We start from the raw sequence: 13987 nt of genomic DNA, 5'->3' as shown, positions 1-13987 counted from the left end.
TACACAAAATATATCCAGGGAGATCTTTCTTTCCACTTCAACTACCCATCATCATCAAAAGCTTAGATAATGTTCATCAAATAAGCCACATTTTTATGGCTCCAAGTCAAGTTATATTAAAAAATAAAAAAGATATGAACATCTTCTGTCTAGAGATAAAACTTGAATTTACACACATATTGTGTTAATATATAGATTAGGTATGCTCATACCGATTTTAACCTCGCATAATTCTTTGCAGAGATTTTAAGAATTTCACAGTCTTCTTCTGTGATCACCGAGTACTCCTTTGTTTCTGATTCAGTCTGAGCTGCAACTTCCAGAGTCCCAAAGGTACTCCACTGTCCAAGCTGTAAAAAATACAGATGTAATTTAAACTTCATTATCACTCATCAACATAAAAATACCAGTAGTGGTGGTAATAGAAGCAGTCTCGAAGAGTCTGCAAAAAGGATGATGGCAGGTCAAATGCCAACTCTGTGAAAGAAGGGGATCTAAACAGTCTTGCAAGGCTGTCATACTTCTGCCCGATGCTACCTTCCCAAAGGAAGGAAAAGCTTCCACTTTTTCACTAGCATGAAAGAAATAACTTATAAGATAGATCTTCTGTTTTATCCACTGATTCATTTTAAGTACCTGGAATAATGCTTGAAACATAGCACCCATTCAATAAATATTTGTTGAAAGAGTGAAGAAAAAAGTACACTGGTCTTCTGTTTATTTTATTATTCTCACACGTTGGTAGTAATAATGAAAATTAATATAGTGTTATGCAGTATATAAATATATACACATACACACATGTAGAGTCTCCTAATACAATATGTAAAAAATAAATATTTAGCATGCTAAAAATGTTACACTAGAACAATATTGTAATTATTAGGATATAATGAGAATATACGTAGTTACATAGAGGATCTATATTCATGTTTGCCTGGGGGAAAATATATACCATGGATAATACATATCTATGAAATTGAGAAGCTTCTCTGGGAAAATATCAGGTCTATATGGCTAAGATAATATAAGAGGACCTCCACTCTTCCATTTTAAATCCATAGAAAGGCTGAATTGTTTTCTTTCTATCCAAGCTCGAGCTTGGATAGCTGAGCTTCAATCTGCAAGTCCAGAAATAAAGAGGAATTTTAAACAATTACTGATGAAGCCAAAGTGGTTCACAGTGATATGAGACTAGGATACAGGCCTAAAGGGTTAAGTTCCAGGATTTGTCATACATGTGGAAATAGATGAGACCCAGGACCATACAAGGTAAGGAATTGAAATTGAGCTCTCTTGCCTAAAGCCTAGGACCTTGGAGAATCACCTCTATGTGAAATGGAGGTAACAAAAACTCCACCCACTAATCTAGCTAGGGAACTGGGTAGAGTTGTCACAAAATCAGGTTCCTAGGTCTATAACTTGCGTAGGTGAATAGTATACATTTACACATAGTGCAGGACTCCTAGCTTAAAAATTACTGTATAGTCTGCTACACAACTAGTAAAACACCTAGAATCCAGGAACATGCAAATTTAAAACCTTAGGTATGAATTGAGGATAAAAGGAATTCACATAGGAAGCAATCCATGTTAATAACAAAATCACAATAAAAAATTACAAGCCTCACAAGTGACAAAACCCCTATGGGAGGAACTCAACAAAGAACCTGAAAAAATATTGAACAACCTAAAAAAAGCTATATGCAATCAATATATTAGATTATAAAATTGGAGTATAACATGATGGAAGCAAAAGGAGGCATTTTGCAAAAGAATAAAATTAAACTTTTATAAGTAAAAAACAATTATTACAAAAACTCAGTGGATACTTTAGTTAAAACTTAAGAAATAATTCATGAAATGAATTATTATATCCATGAGTAAAACATTCAGAATAAAACATATAAAATATAGAGGGATTTTGATATAAGACTTTAAGAAAAGTGAAAGAAAGATGGTGGCCATTCAGCATATATCTATTAGGATTTCCAGAAGAAACCAAAAATAATGGGAGAGGAGTAATTATCACATCAGTGATACTGGTCCCAAATTTTCCAGAATAGGGACGATGTGACTCTTAGAAATGAAGGAACAATACCAAACCCAAAGACAAATACAAAACAGTTGATAAAAAATGGGTAAATGTAAATAAAATTTATTGGCATGCAATATTTTTAAAATAAATAATATAGGGTACCTGTAAAATAACATAGATTTAAACACTTTTACAACAGCAAATACAAAGAGAAGAGCAGGAAGATAAAAGTTATTGAGAATCTTTATACTTTCAAACTAGGAAATAAAAAGGATTATATAAGTGTTCATAGTTAAAACTGCAAATTTAATAGTATAGAAATTGGAACTTCACAAATGGAAAAGAAAATAAACATGACACAAAAAAGTGACGAAATTTACTATATCCCTAAAATATATAACACCTATAATTTGACCTAAATAGGACAACAAAAACAAATAATTATAGAAAATGACAAATTATCAAAAAAAAAATAACTTCCAGAAAAAAACAACTAAACAAATCACACACAAAAGAAACATTCTCAACCTTACTAATAGAGAAATGTTTATTCATCTATCAGATTGGAAATATTAAAGTACTCTAACTTATGAGACTGGAGTAATATTTTCATACGTAACTCGGGAAACTCTAAAAACTTTTTAAAATGAGAAATAATCTGGCAATATTTACTAAAATAAACAAAGATTGTATGAAATGAAATACTTTATCCTGACACTCGTCTCATAGGATCTACCTTACGGAAAAATGCATTCCTAAGGATATATATATATATTTAAAAATTTTATTTATTCATTTGAGAGAGAGATTGAGAGAGGAAGAAAGAGAGCACCAGTGGAGGGGAGAGGCAGAGGGAGAGGGAGAAGCAGACTCCCCGCTGAGCAAGAACCCAATGCAGGGCTCAATCCCAGGTCCTGGGATCATGACCTGAGCTGAAGGCTCAACTAACTGAGCCACCTAGGTGACCCCTTAAAGATATATTTACAATAAGTTTAATGTATCACTTTTTAATAACCCCCAACTGGAGTCTTTTTTAATGGCCACTAATTAACGTGTGTTTGTGTGTGTATTCAATTAAGTCTAAGTTTTTACATACTGTTTAAAATTAGTAAAATCTATGTATCTTAACCTTTAACAATTCTTATAATAAAAAAAATAGCAGGTAAAAATATATGTTGAAAATTTTTATAAACTGAACAGTTACAAAGAAAGTAATCTGTATTAGTTTATATAATTGTTCATATGTTTATGTGGACTCAGAGAAAGTTGTGCAAGTATAAATACCAGGCCATTCAGGGGAGAAGTGGGGCTAAAATGACAAAAGATTTAATTATCTTTCCCTTAAAACATATTTTCTTTCAGTTACAACACTGAGTATGTATTAAATTTTAAGTTTCGGACATTTTAAGAGAGATTTAAAATGCAGATTCAGAATAACATGTTATGTTATTTTCCACACCTATGTTATCTCTCTTGATATTTTTATAGTGATATATGAAATATATTAAATGATATATATTAGACATATATAGTTATCTCTGAATGATGAAAGTGCAGATAACTATCATTGTTTACTATATAACTGTATTTTCTGAAATTTTCAATAAACGTAGCAATTTTGAAATCTGGCAATATTACAAAGCTATTTAAATTATGAACAAGTCCATCCTTCTCAATTTGGAGGAAAACATTCATTAAGGTTAGATAGATCATCGTATTTTGCTGGAAATGGTTGTTGGAAGTAACAAAAGGAGCCATTTCTCTCACTTCTAAATTCTCATGCTATTTTACTGAAAAATAGATAATTATCTTTATTGGGAAATGATGTATTCCCATGATTGAAAATTATTACACTTTTCTAATAATATATGAGCCAAACAATTGCTTCTGAAAAACAAGAGTTGGTAAATCATTAAGATTTATTTTGAGTAAAAACACTGTTGATGTTTGTTTCAAGCAGCATTTTACTGTTTCTAAAAAACAATAGACTTTTACAAGTATAATTTTTGTTCCTCTTGTATTATTTTTCTAATGCTTCTAGCTTTCAGGCATTTACACATTAAACAAGATCAATAACTAAAGTTGGAATTGCTATTTTTAAACCAAGGAAAGGTCCTGTTCCTAACCCTGTGGAACAATTTTTCTCCCTAAGAGACTGAAGAGGCAGGGACTGGAGGCCTGGGTGACTCAGTGGTTGAGCATCGGCCTTTGGCTCAGGGCTTGATTCCAGGATCCGGGATGGAGTCTTGCATCGGGCTCCCTGTAAGGCACCTGCTTCTCCCTCTGCCTATGCGTCTGCCTCTCTCTGTGTATCTCTCATGAATAAATAAACAAAATCTTTAAAAAAAAAAAAAAGAGTCTGAAGAGGCAGGCAGAAAATACAAAGCCTCTTTAGATCAAGGGTTCAGAGTCTTGGTACAAGGATGGACTTTTTAGAAGATTCTTGAACTCCTCCTGTCTCATTCCACAGTTTGTGATTCTTCCTCAGTTTGTAAATTTCTGTTGTTTTTATTTCTTTGAATGACTTTCTACAGCTTTCATTAGATTCTCAAAGGTGTCTATGTCTCAGAAAAAAAAAATTGCATTTCCCCTATGATTAAAATGGCTCATTTAGAAAGTACATTCTCATAACCAAATAATGTTGTACAATAAGAAAGTAATGTGAAAATGCCGCATTTTATAATCTCTGACATGCTTATGGTGGACTTGGGCCATATTCGGGGTAAATGTGATACCTAAAAGGTAGAAGCAGGAACCAACCTGAATGTAAGGACAGCCTGATTGGGACTACTCAACCCACTGGTTAAGAGACCGACATGCCTGCCTAAATTCCCTGGGTACATTCATTCCAAACCTGTATGCTGAGCCAAAGAGGAAAACATTTCCAGTCTACAGGAAAAGAATTGATATTTGAAGGTTGTATGAATAACTATGCAGTCTCTATGTAAAACCTACAACTCAAGACAATTGTAGATTTGGTCAATAAAGTCTTCTTTAAAAGTTGTCTAAATAAAGCTTCCGATTATGTTTCTCATACACTTTGGCAAGAAGAGTCTAAATATCATAATAGATCAGAAAAGTAGAAGAAATTCTTTTTATTTTCTCCAAAACAGAGAGTTTCTTCAAACATTCTCAGGGCATTTCTACCTTCTCAATCATTTACATGAAGCTCTTTTCTGAAATACCTAACACACTGACTGTTGATTTGAATTCTACCCAGTTTCAGACCCAGTTTAATTCCTGTCTCTTTTCTAAAGCTACCTACATCACCCCAGTCTGATTTCTAATAAATTATGTGCTCTATTATATTGTTCTATAATATGCTCTCATAAGTAAGGGCATTCTAAAAATATTAAATATATTATATTACTATCTTAAAACTTTGAGGATAAAGAAATGTGTTCCTTGCCTCTAACACAGGAAGATTTTCAGCAGCAAAGGAACCTGGGTTGAATAATCATCATTTGGTACCACGTTAAGACCTGTGCAATTATAATTAAATATCCTTAAGTTTTAAAGGTTTAGTAGTAAAACATTAACTTCTCTATTAGGTAAATGTTAAAGTTGGCATATAGGGTTTATCTGATGCTTACTTAATTCCACTGTGATTATAGGACATAATCATTTGAAATTTGTTGAGACTCAATTTATACCCTAGCACTAAATCAATTTTAAAAATGTTCCATGTGCAGGGACACCTGAGTGGCTCAGTGGTTGAGCATCTGCCTTTGGCTCACTTTGTGATCCCAGGGTCCTGAGAATGAGTCCCACATCAGGCTTCCCGCAGGGAGCTTGCTTCTCCCTCTACCTATGTCTGCCATTCTCTCTCATGAATAAATAAATATTTTTTTAAAAAGTACCATGTACACTTAAGAGGAACATACATTCTGCAATTGTTTGCAACATTGAATACAGGTCTATTAAATCAAGTTTGTTAATTGTGTTGTTTAGAATTTCTGTATCTCCACTGATATGTGTGTGTGTGTGTGTGTGTGTGTGTGTGTGTGTGTATTTGGTCTGGTTCCCTATCCCTTAGTGATATCTATTAAAATCATCTTCTATAGTTGTGGATTTGTTTACTTTTCTTTCTTTCTTTCTTTCTTTCTTTCTTTCTTTCTTTCTTTCTTTCTTTCTTTTTTTTCTTTTTTTCTTTTCTTTATCAATATTTATGTATTTTGAGGTAATAATTTTCAGTGCATACAAATTTCACTTTAATTATGAAATATCCCTTTTTACCTTTAATAATGTTCTTGGAATAAAGTCTACTTTGCCTACTATTAGTAGAGCTACACCAGCCTTCTTTGGGTTAGTGTAATCTGGTTTATCATCTTGCATTATTTTAATTTGCAACTTCCTGTGTATTTGTAATAAGGTGTGTCAGCATTTAGTTTTAGGTTTAAATTGATAGACTAACACGTTTATCAGAACTTCTTATCCTTGCTGGATACAGAACTCTTAATTGCTACCCGTTAAATGCTATGAGACTGATGACAATTCTTGTTAGATTTGTAGTTGCATATTTTTACTTGCTTACTGTGATGGTTAATTTTGTGTGTCAACTTGACTGGGTCATGGAATACCCAGGTAAATTGTTCAAATATTATTCTGGGTGTTTCTGGATGAGCTGAACATTTAAATTAGTTCACAGAATAAAGAAGATTGGTTTCTGTACTGTGGCAGGGTTCATTCAATCAGCTGAAGACCCGATTAAAACAAAAGACAAATCCACAACCCAATAAGGAAGAATTTAGGAAATTCTTTATCCAGTGGCCGTTAAGTTGATTTTCCTAGACATCAGTGATTATTGGTTTTACAGCATCTTCCAGACTTTGGACCCAAACTAGGTATTAGTCTGGCAGATTTTGGATTTGCTAGTCTCCATAACTGCCTAAGCCGATTCCTTATCGATCTCTATCATCTATCTATCTATCTATCTATCTATCTATCTATCTATCTATCATCTATCATCTATCTATCTATATCTATCTATCTATCATCTATCTTTCTACCCATCTAGCTATCCATCTATCCATCCTACTGGTTCTGACATACAGATTTTTACAGGTTTTTAGCCTCTTGTTCCATAAAGCTTAGGATTAAGCAAATACCTGAAAGAAAAGAAAGGCATATCAGGCTACCTTTCCTCTGATTATCTTTTATCCCAGTATCTCAGCTCCTCAAATTCTGATTGTCTACTTAGACTGAACTCTGGTTCAGTTTTGCCACTCTGGTACTCTAAGACTCCTGAAAGTTCTGATCTACTTCTTTCTGCTTAGTTATTCATCCCCATGAGGCTTACAAATTGGCAGATGCCTCAAAGAGAAGCAACAGGAAATGCCTGGCTCAAAACAATATTTCCTTTCTTTCTTGGCCCTTCAAATCCTGGTTCCCTTGGTTGCTCTTAAATACTTTCAGACAGTTGCTTGATTGGTTGCTTTTATCCAGCTTTTATCATGTTCTCAGCAGGGAGATTGGTTTAATGCAAGCCACTCATCATAGTCAAAAACATGAGCCTTGGCAAATTAAAGTGTTTCTTTAAAACAAGATCTACCTCTGTTTCTTTTGTTCGGACTTTGTTTGCTTGCCCTTATCATCCCTATATGAAGTGGGTGACAAAAATCACTCAGAATAATCAATCAGACAATGATATCTAAATCTTTCTCATAGAAAATAAAGGAAGGGTGGAGATGCTGGCAAGATAGTCCAGGAATTTTTACTTAAATTAGGATCAAATTAGAAAAATTATCTGAAGAGTCTTATCCTGGTTTTGACTTTCTCTTCCCAAAAATCAATGGAGAAAAATTAGATGGTAGCTTCTCAATACAAGGAAGGAATTAGTAACCCCAAGGGGGGGAAATTATATATTATATATATATGTGTGTGTGTGTGTGTGTGTATATATATATACACACACATATATATATTCCATCTCATTTTCTCTTTCCTTCTCTACATATATCATATACATGATAAGCAAATAAATGGATACTACTGTATTAATAACAAAATTTCTAATGCCTGAACTATTCAAATACTAATAATAATGTAAGTACTGAGCACTCATTGCTATTCTGCAGGGTATATATGTCTTATGTACTTGTGTGTCCTGTTTAGTTTTCTCTGTCAATTAAATTGTTTAAGTCTTTTAAAACCCATAAATTTTCTAGTACACATAAGAGACATATCTACGAGTGCAGGAAAGGTGTAGATGGACAAAGAAAATAGTACCTGAAGAACTCACAGGAAACATGTTCTTGTATAAGTGTCACAGTACCTACGATGTAAAACCTTCTGAACAGCCCAGGCTGCATTCTATTCACACATGAGTACCATTCAGCTGATAGCCAGGAACTGAATCTCAGATATATCCCAAAGATTTCCTTCTACATTATTATTATTTTTTTTTATGTTTTAGAAAGATCAACTTCAGTACAGACTGGAACAACAGTTTCCTTCTCCTGTCGTTAGATTTGGACTGCTGACTTTTTTTTTGCCAAAGAGAGATAGTCTTTTATTCTATATCCTCAGAAGGTCCTAAATAACTACACTAAATTCTGAAGGGGTCAACCAGCATGACTCAACACTCATTCATCTAATTTGAAAATAGTGAATGTATAATTCAACCAGAAGTATAGTTAAAAAATTAAACCAATTAATTAAAAAATAACACTTGGACAAATAAAATATATTTCATAATTTTCTAAACATTGTTAATGCTCAATAAGTATTGCTGACTAGTTATAGATGAGAAAAGTCATTTTTCATAACATTATTTGAGATATTTTTACTTTCTTATTACAAGGAAGAAATCAATCTATCTGATATGTAGGAGTACACCATTCAACCACTAGAAATAATCATTCTAGCGTGTCAGTGAAATTGCTCTTTCACTATGATGTTATATTGCAGAAAATTTAACGAGTGGCATATTCACAATCACTTAAGAGTAAACACTAAGAACTAAAAATACTTCTATATTTTAATAGAAAATACAATGTCAATTAAAGAAAATCTACTATCGGGATCCCTGGGTGGCGCAGCGGTTTGGCGCCTGCCTTTGGCCCAGGGCGCGATCCTGGAGACCCGGGATCGAATCCCACATCGGGCTCCCGGTGCATGGAGCCTGCTTCTCCCTCTGCCTGCGTCTCTTTCTCTCCCTCTCTCTGTGACTATCATAAATAAATAAAAAATTCAAAAAATAAAAAAAAAAAAAAAAAAAAAAAAAAAAAAAAAGAAAAACTCAACTTTTAAAAAAAAAAAAAAAAAAAAAAAAAAGAAAATCTACTATCTACTGTAAATAATCATAAACTTCAAAAACTTAGCATGTAAATCTTAGTAAAAAATTAATGGAGCATATGTTAAAATGCATACTTTATAGGTATTCATACATAAGTGCTCACCACAATTCATTAGCTATTGTAGTTATAAAATCTAAAGTTCCTTAATGGATTGACATCAGTCATGTGTTATATGGTTTTTCATTTTTAAATTAATTGCTCTGTTGTGATTAGAATTTTAAACGAAAAATGATATATTTTGGTAGCTTTATATAGTTGACTTTTTAATAAGCCAGACACACTGCTTTCTCACTTTATATTCAAAATAGAACATTTTATTCACATAACGCTGAATTCAATGGCTCATATATCCATTTATTCTGAGTTTAATATGTTCTTATAAAGAAGATTCAGTTGAATAAGCTTAGATATAAACTGAAATAACTATGTCAGCCTAATCTCAACGTGAAAATGATTTAATATTTACATTTTTGCTTATACTTAAAGTAAGTATTTTGAACTGCCCTTTGGGATTTTCCATATTCACCATTAAAGAATTATAATTTTCTTAACTATACTCTCTACTTTTATAACTGTTGAGCTTACTTTTTAAACTTTTCAATGAATAACAGACACATAAAAGTACCAATAAAATGAGCCCCTATGGGCCCACTCTCTGACTCAAGAAATCAAATTTTCCTATATAGGTAGACGTAGCCATTATCCTAATTATCAGGATATTAAATTTTAACTATATCTTAGTAAAACTGTATGAAACTACAAGATAGTGTGGTTTTACTTATTTCTTCACATTATTTTAAATAACAGTAAACATTATTCTGTGTTTTTGCCGAACATTGTTTTTCAAATACAACTATGTTAATGTAGTTCATTCACTTTTCCTCGCTGCATGACAATACTCATTTATTAGAATTTATTATTTTGCTGATGAGCATTTTTGCTGTCAGTATTTGACTATAAAATGGTATAAGCATTATTATACGTGTCATGTCTTCTTTATACCATATATAGCTATTTTTCTAAGATACAGGCCTAAGGATGCAGTTTCTAAGCTATAGGATGTGTTACCACTTTAACATCTAAAACCAAAACTGTTTTCTAAAATACAGGTTTTGCCTTATACTCCTTCATGCATCATGAATGCATGCAATGTCTATTTCTGCAAGTCTCCAACATTATGTATTTTCTGATTTCTAATATTTTCCAATTTGATAGTAAGTAATATTATTGATTACACTTGTTATTTATTTTCATTTATTTCAAAGTGTAAAAAGTATTCACTATATATTTACTGGATTGCTAAAGTGGTAGAACTATGTTTCATTTGTCAATTCCTTAATTCATAGTTTCTCTTCAGTAAAAGATTGATTTATATGTTTTGAATTTTTCATCATAATTTCCCTTTATTTGTAGATCATTATATATTCCAAATTTTAATCCTTTGCCATTTATATGTGTTGAAAAAAATCTTCATCCAAAGTGTGCCTTCTCTTTACTGAGTATCATGGGATGAACAAAACCTAATTGTTATATATTTTTTTTGTTTTAAGGTTTTATTTGAATTCTCCTTAGGTTACATATAGTGTAATATTAGCTCCTGGAGTCAATTTTAGTGATTCATCACTTACCTATAACACCCAGTAGTCATCACAAGTGCCTTCCTTTAATACTCATCACCCATTAGCCCATCCCACCACCCACCTCCCCTCCAGCAACCCTGATTGTTCTCTATAGTTAAGAGTCTCTAATGGTTTGCCTCCTTCTCTTTTTTTTTTCTCCTGTGTTCATCTGTTTTGTTTCTTCAATTCTACATATGAATTAAATATATGCTATCTGTCTTTCTCTGGCTGATTTTTTTTTATTGGAGTTCAATTTGCCAACATATAGCATGTCACCCAGTGCTCATCCCGTCAAGTGCCCCCCTCAGTGCCCGTCACCCAGTCACCCCAACCCCCTGCTCACCTCCCTTTCCACTACCCCTTGTCCATTTCCCAGAGTTAGGTGTCTCTCATGTTCTGTCATCCTCACCGATATTTTCACTCATTTTCTCTCCTTTCCCCTTTATTCCCTTTCACTATATTTTATATTCCCCGAATGAATGAGACTATATAATGTTTGTCCTTCTCCGACTGGCTTATTTCACTCAGCATAATACCCTCCAGTTCCATCCATGTCGAAGTAAACGGTGGATATTTGTCGTTTCTAATGGCTGAGGAATATTCCATTGTATACATAGACCACACCTTCTTTATCCATTCATCTTTCGATGGACACCAAGGCTCCTTCCACAGTTGGGCTATTGTGGACATTGCTGCTAGAAACATTGGGGTGCAGGTGTCCCGGCGTTTCACTGCATCTGTATCTTTGGGGTAAATCCCCAACAGTGCAATTGCTGGGTCATAGGGCAGATCTATTTTTAACTCTTTGAGGAACCTCCACAGTTTTCCAGAGAGGCTGTACCAGTTCACATTCCCACCAACAGTGCAAGAGAGTTCCCCTTTCTCTACATCCTCTCCAACATTTGTTGTTTCCTGTCTTGTTAATTTTCCCCATTCTCACTGGTGTGAGGTGGTATCTCATTGTGGTTTTGATTTGTATTTCCCTGATGGCAAGTGATGCAGAGCATTTTCTTATGTGCTTGTTGGCCATGTCTATGTCTTCCTCTGTGAGATTTCTGTTCATGTGTTTTGCCCATTTCATGATTGGATTGTTTGTTTCTTTATGTTGGGTTAATAAGTTCTTTATAGATCTTGGATACTAGCCCTTTATCTGATAGGTCATTTGCAAATATCTTCTCCCATTCTGTAGGTTGTCTTTGAGTTTTGTTGACTGTTTCTTGTGCTGTATAGAAGCTTTTTATCTTGATTAAGTCCCAATAATTCATTTTTGTTTTTGTTTCCCTTGCCTTCATAGATGTATCTTGCAAGAAGCTACTGTGGCCAAAATCAAAAAGGGTGTTGCTTGTGTTCTCTAGGATTTTGATGGATCTCTGGCTGATTTAAATTGCCTAGCATAATATACTCAAGCTCCATCCACATCACTAAGATTTCATTCCTTTTGATGGCTGAGTAATATTCCATTTTACACGTGTGTGTGTGTGTGTGTGTGTGTGTGTGTATACACCACATCTTCTGTATCCATTCATCAGCGATGGACATTTGGGTTCTTTCCATAATTCGGGTATTGTTAATAATACTGCTATAAATATTGGGAGCATGTGCCCCTTTAAATCAGTATTTTTATATCCTTTGGGTAAATACCTACTATCACAATTGCTGGATTCTAAGATAGTTCTATTTTTTAACTTTTTGAGGAACCTCCACACTATTCTCCAGAGTGGCTGCACCAGTTTTCATTCCCTTCAACAGTGTAAGAGGGTTCCCTTTTCTCTGCGTCTTCACTAACATCTGTTGTTTCCTATGTTGTTAATTTTAGCCATTCTGACAGGTGTGTTTTGATTTGTATTTGTAGGGTTTTTTTTAGGATTCTATTTATTTATCCATGGAGGCACGGAGAGAGAGGCAGAGACATAGGCAGAGGGAGAAGCAGGCGAGCCTGATGCCGGGACTTGATCCTGGAACCCTGAGATCACACCCTGAGCCAAAGGCGGATGCTCAACCACTGAGCCACCCAGGAAGACCTGTATCCGTAGTTTTGATTTGTATTTCCCTGATGCTGAGTGATGTTGAGTATCTTTTCTTGTGTCTGTTAGCCATCTGGCTGTCTTCTTTGGAAAATTGTCTATTCATGTCTTCAGCCCATTTCTTAACTGATGATTAGTTTTTTGAATGTTGATTTTAATAAGTTCTTTATAGATTTTGGATACTAACCCATTATCAGATATGTCATTTGCAGATATCTTCTTGCATTCTGTAGGTTGCCTTTTAGTTTTGCTGATTGTTTCCTTTGCTGTGTACAAGCTTTTTATCTTGATGAAGACTCAAAAGTTTATTATTGCTTTTATTTCCCTTGCCTCTGGAGACATGTCTACTAAGAAGTTGCTACAGCCAATGTGAAAGAGGTTTCTGCTTCTGTTCTCCTTTAATGGTTTCCTGTCTCACATTTAGGTATTTCATCCATTTTTAATTTATTTTTATGTATGGTGTAAAAATGTGGTCCAGTTAAAACTTGCTTGATTTTAATTTGGGGGGCGGGAGGAGCAGAGGGAAAGATGATAAAGAGGATCTTTAGTAGGCTCCATGACTAGTGCAAACCCCGATGTAGGGTTCTAGCTCATGACCCTGACTGATATCATGACCTAAGCCAAAACCAAGAGCTGGACAGTTAACTGAGCCACTCAGGTGCCCACAACTTTCTCGATTTTAAACAAACATCCTTATAGTATACTCCTGTAAGTTTCTTATTTTAAATGCTTTTGCTATCATGACATTATAAAGAAATTCTACCACATATTCTTAAAATACTTCAGCTAATTCTTTTATAATTAAGTTTGTGATCCCAAATTGATTTTTACAGATGTTGTGAAGTAAACAGTAGTTTTATCTATTCTATTCATACAAATAACCAATTGCCTTAGCTTATGTTAATGAATCATCCCACCATTTTCCCCACTGTTTTTCAAGATACTGTTTTGCATCAAGAGTGCTTACATATGTGGATTTAATTTTGGGACTCTGGCGGCCCATATGTTC

At 33.9% G+C, this 13987-nt stretch overlaps 1 protein-coding gene across 16 annotated transcripts in view; it reads right to left on the bottom strand.

Annotated features, from left to right (window-relative positions):
• The window catches only part of CNBD1 (cyclic nucleotide binding domain containing 1), a 539688-nt gene that overhangs the window by 196619 nt on the left and 329082 nt on the right, over window positions 1–13987 (bottom strand). For all 16 annotated transcript variants that reach the window (XR_003130387.3, XM_025433554.3, XM_025433558.3 and 13 more), the window contains one exon: window positions 213–350. Coding sequence is in view for 15 of the 16 variants with exons in the window: in XM_025433554.3 (XP_025289339.3) it covers window positions 213–350 (138 nt within the window). In the remaining variant the exon portion in view is untranslated. The remainder of the gene's footprint in view (window positions 1–212; window positions 351–13987) is intronic.

Source organism: Canis lupus, chromosome 29, assembly GCF_003254725.2.
Source record: "Canis lupus dingo isolate Sandy chromosome 29, ASM325472v2, whole genome shotgun sequence".
Taxonomy (NCBI): domain Eukaryota; kingdom Metazoa; phylum Chordata; class Mammalia; order Carnivora; family Canidae; genus Canis; species Canis lupus.
The sequence above is the reverse complement of the archived record's forward strand: the minus strand, read 5'-3'. Positions and strand labels throughout refer to the sequence as shown.